The sequence below is a fragment of the Pollachius pollachius genome (genome assembly GCF_949987615.1).
Source record: "Pollachius pollachius genome assembly, chromosome: 9".
Taxonomy (NCBI): domain Eukaryota; kingdom Metazoa; phylum Chordata; class Actinopteri; order Gadiformes; family Gadidae; genus Pollachius; species Pollachius pollachius.
Window position 1 is genome coordinate 23,587,824 of NC_136942.1, and position 14,370 is coordinate 23,602,193.

General features: G+C 47.6%; 1 protein-coding gene across 2 annotated transcripts in view; it reads right to left on the bottom strand.

Moving 5' to 3' along the window:
• Positions 1-231: 231 nt before the first annotated feature.
• Positions 232-14,370, bottom strand: part of swap70b (switching B cell complex subunit SWAP70b) — a 39,622-nt gene continuing 25,483 nt past the window's right edge. The window contains exons 8-13 of one of the 2 annotated variants that reach the window (XR_013812108.1): positions 13,945-14,052; positions 11,729-11,895; positions 8,540-8,738; positions 5,683-5,779; positions 1,199-2,208; positions 232-1,143 (exon numbers count right to left, since the gene is read on the bottom strand). Coding sequence is in view for 1 of the 2 variants with exons in the window: in XM_079743799.1 (XP_079599925.1) it covers positions 2,099-2,208; positions 5,683-5,779; positions 8,540-8,738; positions 11,729-11,895; positions 13,945-14,052 (681 nt within the window). In the remaining variant the exon portion in view is untranslated. Of the gene's footprint in view, positions 2,209-5,682; positions 5,780-8,539; positions 8,739-11,728; positions 11,896-13,944; positions 14,053-14,370 lie in introns of both variants that reach the window. The other variant, XM_079743799.1, reaches the window with a different exon arrangement.

Genomic DNA, 14,370 nt, shown 5'->3' on the forward strand with positions numbered 1-14,370 from the left:
GTTTTCAAATGGATTGTATAGAGTCAACAAGGACGGAAATGTCACCTATCCCATAATGTAAACATTTTCTTATTTTGGAAAACGAGGGTCTACTCTAGACACGGTGTCATGAAGACCCCGACTAGATGGAGATGTGAAATAGTGGGAAACAGCGCCACCTGGCGCCAAAGTAAAAGTCATCTGCGATGGAAAAGAAATCAGTTTAAACAGAAGGGGACAAGAAAACCAGAATAAATGCATTTATTGCCGACTTCAGTGTTTACTTATATTGGCCCTACATACAATCCAAATTAGCAATGCAACATTCAACGTAACTACACATGATAACAGTATAAAAATGTGAAAACATAACATTAAAAATAATCAGCAGTTAGCAAGAAAGACTACATTGTGTGAGCCGTCTGTTAACTGTTTAAATAAAGGAAAACATTACAAACCCAGGATTAAAGAAAAATCGTCCAGGGAGAAGAAAGATCACTTGTTGATGGGTTTCAAACACATGTTTCATCCTCAGGGAAGTGTGTTTTGAATTACAGGTGCGTTAATATGTCAAATATTCGTTTTTCAACCATATTTTTGAATTATGTCTGCTTCCACTCAACACACACAAACACACACGCACACACACATAAACTGTAACAGGTGTCCATTTCAAAAGCCTCCCTTTGTGACATCAAAACGTCAGAGGTCCCCTCCCTAGGAGAAGGGTTCTGGGTGCTTGCTGGGAGAAGGTGGTTTATAACGACACCTGAGGCTACTCTTTGAATCTATGAACACAAGTCCCCTCCATCGTCTTAAAGCTGTTAAAGTAAAGTAAGCTAACACATAAACAAGAAGTGTTCCCAGACTGATCAGCTCCTCACACCTCTCATCATATTCTCCACGAAACTTCTGCTGACGGAATGGCGCTGCTCTGCTGGCGACACGCATAACTACTCTGACAATCCTACGTGTTGAGGATTAAAGAGATGTGTAATGCAAGACAAATTTCTGTGTAAACAGACATTAAAGTTGATCTAATCTAATCATATCTAACCACCTTTTAACCAGAGCCAATATAGTGCCCTTATGTTATTGATACTGTAATTCAACCAATCAGAGAGACCATTTCTCAGTCAGAGACCAACCCATCAGAGAGACCATCTCTCACTCAGAGCCCAAACCACCAGAGAGACAATCTCTCAGTCAGAGACCAAACCACCAGAGAGACAATCTCTCAGTCAGAGACCAACCATAAGAGAGATCATCTCTCAGTCAGGTTTTAAACAACGAATTGTATGTAGTGAGTGAGTACTGGTGTCTCTTCAGCGCTCCGCCGAGACAGCGGTAATCAGAACCCCTGCCTTCCATGAGGACCCAGGACGCTGGTGTTTAGTGGGACTCACACTGGGCCCGCCTCAGCAGTTGAAACCAATCAAGAAACATGTATTAATAACCTGTATTTTGCGCTCTCATCATGATATATAAGGTTTTATGTGAAAATGTCCATGTTTTAGATTCTGGTCATAAAGGACTGCACTTCACATACAAATGGACAGACTGAATGAACATGATCTACTGAGTCATTTACCAGATGCTCCTACCGAATGTGACTCTAGGGGTACCTCTGGTCTCTATTCTCTCTGAGAGGTGATAACAATGTCACCAACCGAACTCAGACAGCTCGGTGCAACGAAAGCCGTGACGATCGTGCAACCAAATCACGCACACAAATGAGTTCCAGGTCGGGGATTGCTCAACAAATACCGCAAATTCTTTGGGCCAATGCTGAATCAACCAAACTGGATTCTGGTCAATACCGAAACTGATCAAAGACAAAAGGTTTTCCATGAAAGATTTAGCTTTCGTCATTTTTTACTTTGTCTGTCGATTACCAAACAATGTGACTCATATCGAAAAAAAACACGACCTATTAATGATATTAAACACGGAAATGTTTTTGTTAGTTATTAAATTCTGAGCCCTTGTATCTTTCTACGCTAACCGTTCTTCAAGTACTGCTGTGGACCAAGGACTCAGACGAGATGGAGGGCCCGGGGCCCATGGCTGCTCCTGGTCCCCCTGAAGCCCCCAGTGGAGGGCCCGAGGCCTCCTGCCTCTACTGGGCCTGCCTCTTCTTGTCCTGCCATTCCTTCTCCCGCACGCTCAGCTCCACCTCGGAGAAGGCCGCCGGGCCCCAGTTGGTGATCATCTGGGTCCCCTTGTTACCTAGCGACAAAACCACAAAAACATTTCCTCAGCTGATATCTAGGGACCCTGCCCCCCTGCTCAAACCCTCCCTTCCTCCAACCCTCCCTTCCTCAAACCCTCCCCTCCTCAAACCCTCCCTTCCTCAAACCCTCCCCTCCTCAAACCCTCCCCCCCTCCTCCAACCCTTCCTTCCTCAAACCCTCCCCTCCTCCAACCCTTCCTCCCTCCCTCCAACCCCCTTTTATGGTGGCCTTACCACCATGAACTCGCCCGATCTCGTCTGATCTCGGAAGCTAAACAGGGTCGGGCCTGGTAAGGACTTGGATGGGAGACCGCCTGGAAATACCAGGTGCTGTAAGTGGTGTCGGCTGGTGGCCAGTGGGTGGCCCTCTTACCTCTGGCCTTAACATGCCCCAGTGCAGTGACGGGGACACTGTGCTGTGGAAGGCGCCGTCCTTCAGAGGAGACGTCAAACCGAGGTCCTGACTCACTGAGGTCATAAAAGATCCCAGGGAACTTATCTCAAAGAGGAGGGGTTTCCCCGGTGTCCTGGCCCAACCAGGCTCATTCACTGTGGCCCCCTGATCCTCCTCCTGTATAATTGGCTGACTCCTTAATTCCCTCGCTCTCCACCTCAAGCTGGTGTGTGGTGAGCGTTCTGGCGCAGATTGGCTGCCGTGCATCACTCCAGTGGGTGGTGCACCACTGGTGGTGGTGACTGAGGTTCCCCCCTTCACTGTAAAGCGTCTTTGAGTGTCTAGAAGAGCGCTATATGAATTCAATCCATTATTATTTTTTTTTATTATTATTAACCCTCCCACCCTCCAACCCTGAGGGGGTTGGAGGGTCTGCAGTTCCTTTACCGATGGGTTTCGTCATTGTCGGATGTCAATATTCGGAGTAATCAAACGAGATCTCGTCAGAGTCATCTCCTCAGAGACGGACCACTGTATGATTTCAACAATGTATTTATTTGTTGGTACATTATAATATTCTATATTATAGAATATAAGGCTATAGTATGGAAGTAAATCTGTCTCATCGGATTTTGAAAAAAAACATTGAACATTAAACACTGAATATTTATGCATGAGATAACAGTTCTGGATTTTCTGCCTCTGAATTTAACTCTTTACATTTTAAACAACTCATTTTCACCTTTATTTTTCAATGTTTAAAAATTCAATTTCAAATATTCAACGTTAAAAAATTCAACTTAAATATATTCAATGTCCCAAATTCAACATACCAAAGTCAGCTGCAAAATTCGATGTATGAAATTCAGCATTTACATCGGGGGACCCAAGGAAGAGCAATCGGTCCTAGATGCTAGATCGCGGTCAAGCAAGGAGAGCGAGCGAGTGTTGCACAGAATTGTGTGACCCACCGAATTCTGTGCAACACTCACGCTGTTGCACACTTTCTGCAACATGCACGAGTTTGAACCGTAGACAGGCATTAAGTCGTTCACATGCGGAAACATGCACAAGCTTAAAACGTAACGTTTGTATCGTCATCGATCACTCGATTGGGGGTATTCGTTTTGTGACACTGGGCGCACGTTAAGTGGCTGGAGCAAAACGATTGATATGACTGTGAGGTGGCATATCAACGAGAGCACGAGAGCACAACGAGCGCGCAGAGCCAACAGTATTCCGCACCGAGCTGTCGGGCGCTTCTTCCCGAGGCACGCCGTGCTTCCACTGGAATGGAGCAGTCAACAGCATTGGGAAGAGCCGTGTAATAATCCATAATAATTCAACTTGAGTTGTTTTTTTTTACAAGTGGTGGGTACAAAATGAATCTCGGCGAAAACTGGTGGGTTCTCGTCCCCAGCGTCCCCAGCGGAATTGACGCCTATATATTTGAGCATTTCCTTTCCTAGGCTACTGCTGTTTAGAATTAACGTTTGTATCAAGAAAGAAAGACCCAGCGAGTGACGCTCTTATTTAAGCTCTCCTTGCTTGACTGTGATCTAGTATCTAGGATTGATTACTCTGAATTTCATACATTGAATTTTGCAGCTGACATTGGCATGTTGAATTTGGGGACGTTGAAAATATTTAAGTTGAATTTTTAACATTGAATATTTGATTATGATTTTTTTAACCATGAAAAATAAAGGTGAAAATTATTTGTTGATAATTGAAAGAGTTAAATTCATAGGCAAGAAATACAGATATGTTTCTTCAATGAATAAATATTCAGTGCTTAATATTCAATGGCTTTTTATTTTCAAAATCTGATGAGACAGATTTACTTCCATACTATAGTGTCCTATCCATTTATTTCAAATTGAATGCAGATTCTGACATGAATGGACATTGTTGTCATATTGTGGATGGTTCATTAGCTTGTATAGCGGTCAATTAGTGGAGGTCAGAGCTTGGCCTATAGACCCTGGCAAGTTGATTACTTTCAAGCTTTCAAACCAAGTAAATGTCACAACAAATTAAGAATAATTGAGCCACATATATATAAAAAATATATTACATATTATTCGATGATGGGAGATACGATTTTTCAATTTAATCCCCTTGTTACCTAGCAAACAAACCACAACCTGTTGGAAATATACAGGTGCATCTCAATGAATTACCATATTGTGGAAAGGTTAATTCATTTCAATAATTCAATTTAAAACGTAAACCTCATATATTATATAAATATTCATTTATGAACAGATTCATTACACCAAAAGTGAAATATTTCAACCCTTTATTTGTATAAACCTTGATTCTAATTTACTTATTTAAATTAGAATATTGTAAAAAATACAATATTGGAGACTCAAGGTGTCAAACTCTAATCAGCTAATTACCTCAAAATACCTGAAAAGGTTTCCTGAGTTTTTTAATGGTCTCTCACAACGCTATCTTACTATTATTTTTATTTTATTGCTTTATTATTAAGTACACATTTTTCTGAGATACAGAATTTGGGCTTTTCATGAGCTGTTAACCATGATCGTCAAGATTAATACAAAGAAAGACTTGAAGTATTTAACTTCTTGGTCAAATTAATCTATAGAATATATGAGTTTGACTTTTTATTAGTTACTTTTTATTTTTTACTAATTATTGAAATGAATGAATTTTCCCACAATATTCTATTCATTGAGATCCACCTGTATATTATAATCGAATCTAATCCCTTTTTTTTTTACCTAGCAACCAAACTACAATACATTAAAGATAAATGATCATCGAATTTAAACCCCTTGTCACCAAGAAACCAAACAACAATACATTTTAAATAAATCCTAATCTAATCTAATCCCCTCGTTACCTAGCAGCCACTTGCAACATGTTGAAAGTGTACATAGTAATCTAATCCCTTGATGGTCCTGTATCTTTAATGGCACTTTTCCCAATTTACTACAGCAGTCTGAATTAGATTATTATTAGAGATAAGTGTAATCCGACCTCAGGTATGAAACCCTTGAACATGTTACCGTTTAATTATTTAAATCACACAGACACACACACACACCTGGCTGGATGAGGCGCACCAGGCCCTCGTGTTCGGCCACCTTGTGCTTCCAGGTCCTCGTGTTGTTGGCGGCGTCCTCAAGCTTCTTCATCACCGCCTTTAAGCAAAGTCATATTGGAACATGGACAGAATTTTTCGTTCCACTAGTGATAGTTCGGAACAGATTGCAGTTTAGGAGTCCAATTCCCTTGCTTCATAAATTCAATACCGTGCATCGTTGGAGGTTCAAAAAAATCGAACAGAAATTACAGGGACAACAAAGGGAGTCTGATGATGTCTGATTAATCAACTGGCACAGGGCTCGTTGAAAGGGTAGGAAAAGTAATGTGAACTGAACTGTTTGAGTCCGTTCATTCGGTTTTTTATTAGTAAGTGTAGCCTAGCGAGGAGCGGTAGGCTGTTGGGAACAGACTAGATGGCTCAGTCGTAGGATCGAATTGTTTTAACGGACACAGCACACAGAGTCGGACATCGTGGATGTATTTTCTTGCTCGTATGTTCTGCAACTTAAGTCTTAGAATTTATTTTTCCTTAAACCCGATTTATGATGTTCAAGATGCATCGTACACCACCCGCACAAGTTGAAAAGTGGGAAATCTTATCTACATTTCACCAAGTCTACCAAGTTCCGCGAGGTTAACCGTAAGACTCAAAAACCAAAGAAGGCTGCGCCCATAATGAGATGTATTTTCTTTGTATTTGTGCTACGTTAGTCGTTTTAATGTAGTTTTCAGATGCTCTTACACATTTTATTACATTGCTGCTTTAATCCGGTCTAAAAAGGCTAATGTAGCTAACAATAATCAGAATTATTGGGTTAGCCCGACTATGATTGGATTTTTAAGAAGCATGTATACACCTTAGTCTGACTAGTCGGACCGAATCAGGTTTTTCATAGTCGGATTGAAGGGGTAGTTCGGAATTTTGGACATAGGTCCTGATTCCCAAGTTATCCTTGGTGTTCTTTATCATTGGAGACAGTTTAACACATTTCATTCAGTCCTTCTAGTTGCAGAGTTCGCTCGTGCTAGGCTAGCGCACGGCAACGGGCAATACCAGCCTGCTAATAAAACCCACCCATTGTCTTACCCACGCCACAGTACACCCAAGGCAAATCAACTATAATGGGTGGTGTGTCGATGTGAATGTCTGTGTTGATAGAATAATGTTACAAATAAAACCAACCTTGCATTGCATTTTGAGGGACTTGCTGTGTCTCAGCAGCAGTGTTATATTCCTGGTAGTAGGCTACGGCAGCGGCGGACTGATACCTAGGTTAAATTCCGCCGCTGCTGAGAAAGTAGTCCCTCAAAATGCGATGATTCATGCGTTTTATTTCTAACATTACATGCTGAACAGGGGGGATTGAGACATGCTGAACAGGGGAGAGTGAGACATGCTGAACAGGGGAGAGTGAGACATGCTGAACAGGGGAGAGTAAGACATGCTGAACAGGGGAGGGTGAGACATGCTGAACAGGGGAGAGTGAGACATGCTGAACAGGGGAGAGTGAGACATGCTGAACAGGGGAGGGTGAGACATGCTGAACAGGGGAGGGTGAGACATGCTGAACAGGGGAGGGTGAGACATGCTGAACAGGGGAGAGTGAGATATGCTGAACAGGGGGGATTGAGACATGCTGAACAGGGGAGAGTGAGCTATGCTGAACAGGGGAGAGTGAGACATGCTGAACAGGGGAGAGTGAGATATGCTGAACAGGGGAGAGTGAGACATGCTGAACAGGGGAGAGTGAGACATGCTGAACAGGGGAGAGTGAGATATGCTGAACAGGGGGGATTGAGACATGCTGAACAGGGGAGGGTGAGACATGCTGAACAGGGGAGAGTGAGATATGCTGAACAGGGGAGAGTGAAACATGCTGAACAGGGGAGAGTGAGACATGCTGAACAGGGGAGAGTGAGACATGCTGAACAGGGGAGGGTGAGACATGCTGAACAGGGGAAAGTGAGACATGCTGATAAGGGTAAAGTGTGATATGCTGAACAGGGGAGAGTGAGATATGCTGAACAGAGGAGAGTGAGACATGCTGAACAGGGGAAAGTGAGATATGCTGAACAGGGGAGAGTGAGACATGCTGAACAGGGGAGAGTGAGACATGCTGAACAGGGGAGAGTGAGACATGCTGAACAGGGGAGAGTGAGACATGCTGAACAGGGGAGAGTGAGACATGCTGAACAGGAGAGAGTGAGACATGCTGAACAGGGGAGAGTGAGACATGCTGAACAGGGGAGAGTGAGACATGCTGAACAGGGGAGGGTGAGACATGCTGAACAGGGGGATTGAGACATGCTGAACAGGGGAGAGTGAGACATGCTGAACAGGGGAGAGTGAGACATGCTGAACAGGAGAGAGTGAGACATGCTGGACAGGGGAGAGTGAGACATGCTGAACAGGGGAGAGTGAGACATGCTGAACAGGGGAGGGTGAGACATGCTGAACAGGGGGATTGAGACATGCTGAACAGGGGAGAGTGAGACATGCTGAACAGGGGAGAGTGAGACATGCTGAACAGGGGAGAGTGAGACATGCTGAACAGGGGAGAGTGAGACATGCTGAACAGGGGAGAATGAGATATGCGGAACAGAGGAGAGTGAGACCTGCTGAACAGGGGAGAGTGAGCTATGCTGAACAGTGGCGGCGTTCAAGCAGCCCTTCAAAGTTAACGTAAAGTTCAAACTCAGCTGCACAACTTAAGTCATTGGAAATAAAATAAATAGGAGGAAAAAACAGCTAATGGGGTAAAATTACAATTCCTGGGCATGGCGTATCTCAGCCTATAGGGGCCACAGAACTGTTTAAGTACAGAAGGCCTGGTTCCCCGTGGTCTTCAGTGTACCTGATACTGCTCCAGCGCCCCCTGCCTCTCGCTCTCCAGGTGTTCCAGCTGCTGCATGGCGTCCTGCAGGGCGCTATCTTTGGCCCTCCTCTCCTTCTCCAGCTCCTGTTTCTCCGCCTCCGTCTCCGAGATGGCCCTCTGCTGCCGCAGGTGGATCTTCTCCAGCTCCGCCCTCTTTGTCGACTCCTCCTCCAGTAATCTGCGCACACACAGAATGACCCCATCCCCTGCTGTCACCATGGCTATGTAGTTAATGGCTGCTGCGTAGGTTTGGATGTCTACTGGATCTCTGAAGATGTGTGAACCTTGCGGATCATCTCCAGAGTCTCCAGAGATGGTCTTGAGTTCCTGTGTGAAAGGCCTTAAAGGTTATGGCAGACATGGACGACTGTTTCTGATTAAAGAGGCTGCTATATATGTATATACAAACATATCAATTACTTAACAGTTTTATAGGATTTCTGGCAAGACAATATTCAAAATTAGAAGAGTAAGAAGCAGAAAGGCAGCTGGTTGGACACACAAACAGAATAGGAGATGTAGTTCAGCTCTGCGTCTCCAGGGAGCGCCATAGTACAGGAAATAACAACTACATTCCTTCAGGAAGAGGTGCTACTAGATAACTCACTAGCTACTTATATAACTACTATTGGAATCATCTCTTTGTCTTCATGATAAGACCGCTGTAGAGAAACATGTTGCTGACACACCAGATTCTGAGTCTGAGCTGAGCAACACAGAGCTCAGCTGACACGAAGGAACCGGGACCAAAAAAGGAAGTAGGAGAAGCCGCTGCATGTTGGCTCTGATGACATCAGAGCCAACATGCAGCGGCTGGAGAAGAGAGTTAATATGAATGGGAGCTCAGATATCCTGAGATCGTATTGGCAGGCTGTGAATTATGGAAAACCGCCAAAACCACAAATGTGGTTTGATAAACCACACAAATGTGGTTTGATAAACCACATTTGTGATCTTGTTTTGTTTGTTACAAATGACCTCCATGGGGCGTTACAGTGGAGAGGGAAGAAGATCCTCCTTAACATTGTTGAGAATAAAAAATATAGATTGTCCAGACTACTGTAATGAATTAATGCCCTTAAATAGGACTACCTTAATGCCTTTGTATATGTAATGTTTGTTTCCCTGGGTAAAGGGACATTAGCACCCCCTATCACCTATTGAAAAGGACGGTTTGAGGACGTTGCTCCCTCAGCCTCCATTGACTCCCATTCATTTCCTCGGCAGTGATGACGGCCGGTGAATAACATGGGGTTCAATAGACCTCTGGAGAATTGAACCCCATGGTTCCATGTTTAAATGTTCCATGTTTAAATGTCTATGGAAAATAACATGGGGGTTTTGAATGATCGTACGTGACAAACTCTGTAGGTGGCGAAGAAGTAACAGCTGCTCAGGTTTTGATATACACACTTTTTCCATCTAGATTCCACTTAGGTCTTTGGATTGTCTGGGCCGTTAAAGTAGTTAACTATTATTAATGCTAACCGGGAGCTAGTTCTGATCTGCGCAGACTTCATACGTCATACTTGTTAGGAAGGCGGGAGCAGGCCCCCAGGAACAGTGCATACTTCCGCAATCCACCAGTGCTCAGCGGCCAAGCCTGGTATTGCAGCTGTTTAAGCGGGCTGTGGACGGGCCCCTCGATTCACGGGGCCCACAAGTAGATATCTCCGTTCACTCCAATACAAGTGGGGAACAAGAATGTTTCCCCGCAAAAAATGTCTGGATATCAATCAAAGGCTCATAATTATCTTTACATCATGTACTAATAAAATGTAAGTTTTCTCTTTTCAAAACGCCACCTCAAGCCTTTTATTTTATTTATGTATTTTTTGAAGGAGAAGGAGAAGTGGGCAGCTGAAAGGGGTCGTAGTGAAACAATTGTTGTTTCGGCCCGGCATAATAATTGTTAAATACTAATTGTTGTCCAGATGGCAGGAGGAGTGTAATTTAAAGATCACATATAGACAATCATCGGGGGGGGGGGGGGGGGGGGGGGGGGGGTATTAACTTATACTTCCATTGTCGGTAAACAATGTGCTCGCTCAGACCTCTCGCTGATGATGCTACAATGCTAACAATGCTAGTTAACGAGAATATTTCTGCATCCGGTACGTCATGCACTAGGGCGTGGCTAGGCGGCCTTGATGCGGAAGCAAATCTCTCCTTGATGTTCCTCTGCGCCATTGAGCAGTTTTCATAGGAATGAATGGGCGGCCATTTTTCAGTCCGCTGTCCATTCTTTAATAGGTCCATGGGCGGGGGGTTGCTCGCAACCATTCACAACCTAACATGATTGTCATTTCACGCGTGCATAGACGAGCAGTGTTGGTGCCACCTCCTCCGTAGGCGGGCTCTGGTGCCATTTCGGTGAAGACAAACGATGAAACATTGCCGTTGCTATGACACCTTGACTGGGAGAGTCGTGACGTCCTAAATCGGCGCAGATCCGCGTTAGCATAATGCTTCTTCACAATAGTTAACGACTTTAACGGCACCGACAATCCAAAACCCAAGTGGAATCTAGGTAGAAAAAGTGTGTAGTTCAAAACCTGAGCAGCTTTTACTTCTTCGCCACCTACAGAGTTTGTCACGTACGATCATTCAAAACCCCCATCTTATTTTCCACAGACATTTGAACATGGAACCAAGGGACTTATTCTCCAGAGGTCTATGCGAGAGAGAAGGAAATTCCTCCTCTGAGTGGGTGTGACTAGCTAAGGGGTCTGAATCGCGCCAAAATATATTCACCAATAGGCACGAATAGGCACGCATAGGCTCGATGCTCGCGCCGGGCGAGAGGTCCAACTCCCGGACTCCCGGAAGACGGCGAGTGGGCTGGCGAGCAGGGCGCTGACGGCCCACGTGGCGACGATAACCAGGGCGCACATGTCCTTGGACACCTTGGTCCCCAGGTGGTACACGATGCTCCTGTGGCGGTCGAGGGCGATGATGTTGAAGGTGATGGTGGACACGTGCACGGCCATGCCCTGCGCGCACGGCGGCCGAACTTCCACTCGCCGTAGAGGGTGTGCACGAGCGTGAATGGGAGGCACAGCGTGTTCATGAACAAGTCGGACAAGGTCACACACACACACACACACGGTCATGTGTGTGTGACCGTGTGTGTGTGTGTGTGTGTGTGTGACGGTGTGTGTGACTGACCTCGCCTGCAGCCGGCGCACCGTCTCCTCGTCCTGGCGCGCCGCCCTCTCCTCCTCCAGCGCGTCCTCCAGCCGGTGGTACATGTCCTCCAGCTCCCGCACCCGCAGCAGGTACTGCTGCAGCTCACTGGACTTCAGAGCCACCTGCTCCTCCATCTGCTGCCGGACCTGGGGACGCACGCAGGCACGCAGGCACGCACCACGCACGCAGGCACGCAGGCACCACACACGAAGGCACGCAGGCACGCACGAAGGCACGCAGGCACCACGCACAAAGGCACGCAGGCACCACACACAAAGGCACGCAGGCACGCACGAAGGCACGCAGGCACCACGCACGCACCACGCACAAAGGCACGCAGGCACCACGCACAAAGGCACGCAGGCACCACGCACGCACCACGCACAAAGGCACGCAGGCACCACGCACAAAGGCACACAGGCACCACGCACGAAGGCACGCAGGCACCACGCACGCACCACGCACACACCACGCACACACGCACCACGCACGCACCACGCACACACGCACCACGCACACACGCACACACGCACCACGCACGCACCACGCACACACCACGCACGCAGGCACCACGCACGCACACACCACGCACAAAGGCATGCAGGCACCACGCACGCACCACGCAGGCACGCAGGCACGCATGCACGTACCCACGCACGCACGCACGCACACAAACATACGCACAAACACACACACACGCACGCACAGACACCAACACACACACACGCACAAACACATGCACGCTCAGACAAAGACACACACACACACAAGCACAGACACACACACCACACACACACACACACACACACACACACACACACACAATGTGTTTTAGCGCTACAGACGCCAGGCCCTGCAGAGTGTGGTTCTGGTTTTACTCAGTAGTCATCGGCTAACTCGTCAACTCTCTGATATCAATACACACAGTCCTCCATGAGCCCGCTGAGACCCCCTCATGACAGGGTGAATGTGAGGCCGTATCCTCCTCGAGCCCGCTGAGACCCCCCTCATGTGTTCACGCTGATGACGGGGTGAGTGTGAGGCCGTATCCTCCTCGAGCCCGCTGAGACCCCCCTCATGTGTTCACGCTGATGACGGGGTGAGTGTGAGGCCGTATCCTCCTCGAGCCCGCTGAGACCCCCCTCATGTGTTCACGCTGATGACGGGGTGAGTGTGAGGCCGTATCCTCCTCGAGCCCGCTGAGACCCCCCTCATGTGTTCACGCTGATGACGGGGTGAGTGTGAGGCCGTATCCTCCATGAGCCCGCTGAGACCCCCCTCATGTGTTCACGCTGATGACGGGGTGAATGTGAGGCCGTATCCTCCATGAGCCCGCTGAGACCCCCCTCATGTGTTCACGCTGATGACGGGGTGAGTGTGAGGCCGTATCCTCCTCGAGCCCGCTGAGACCCCCCTCATGTGTTCACGCTGATGACAGGGTTAGTGTGAGGCCGTATCCTCCATGAGCCCGCTGAGACCCCCCTCATGTGTTCACGCTGATGACGGGGTGAGTGTGAGGCCGTATCCTCCTCGAGCCCGCTGAGACCCCCCTCATGTGTTCACGCTGATGACGGGGTGAGTGTGAGGCCGTATCCTCCTCGAGCCCGCTGAGACCCCCTCATGTGTTCACGCTGATGACAGGGTGAATGTGAGGCCGTATCCTCCTCGAGCCCGCTGAGACCCCCCTCATGTGTTCACGCTGATGACGGGGTGAGTGTGAGGCCGTATCCTCCTCGAGCCCGCTGAGACCCCCCTCATGTGTTCACGCTGATGACAGGGTGAGTGTGAGGCCGTATCCTCCATGAGCCCGCTGAGACCCCCCTCATGTGTTCACGCTGATGACGGGGTGAGTGTGAGGCCGTATCCTCCATGAGCCCGCTGAGACCCCCTCATGTGTTCACGCTGATGACGGGGTGAGTGTGAGGCCGTATCCTCCTCGAGCCCGCTGAGACCCCCCTCATGTGTTCACGCTGATGACGGGGTGAGTGTGAGGCCGTATCCTCCTCGAGCCCGCTGAGACCCCCCTCATGTGTTCACGCTGATGACGGGGTGAGTGTGAGGCCGTATCCTCCTCGAGCCCGCTGAGACCCCCCTCATGTGTTCACGCTGATGACGGGGTGAGTGTGAGGCCGTATCCTCCTCGAGCCCGCTGAGACCCCCCTCATGTGTTCACGCTGATGACGGGGTGGGCGTACCGTCTTCTCTCTCTCCAGGTCGGTCCGGTAGCGGTCCTGGAGTTCTGTCTGGGTCTGCAGCCGCCGCCGCTCCTCCTCAGCGGCGCTGGCTGCCGCCTCCTCCAGGGCCTGGCCAACCGCAAGCAGGCAGGAGATATGTTAGCCAATAGGAAAAGACCCTGCAGACGATTTTCAAATCAACGTATTGAGATTTACTCAATGTCCAGGCACATAAGTAGAAAAAAGGAGAGCGCTAAAAGCACCTTTGAACCCTGACCAGGCAAATTCGTGTTGGTACATTTAAATTATGCATACATCATACATGTCATAGGAATGAACTGTAAAGTACAGTGTTTTTTGGGCTGTTTTCTGACACCAGGGTCCCTTTGGGCGCAGGGCCGTATTAACACAATGCGGTGTCCCTGGGAACTATATCTCAACTATACC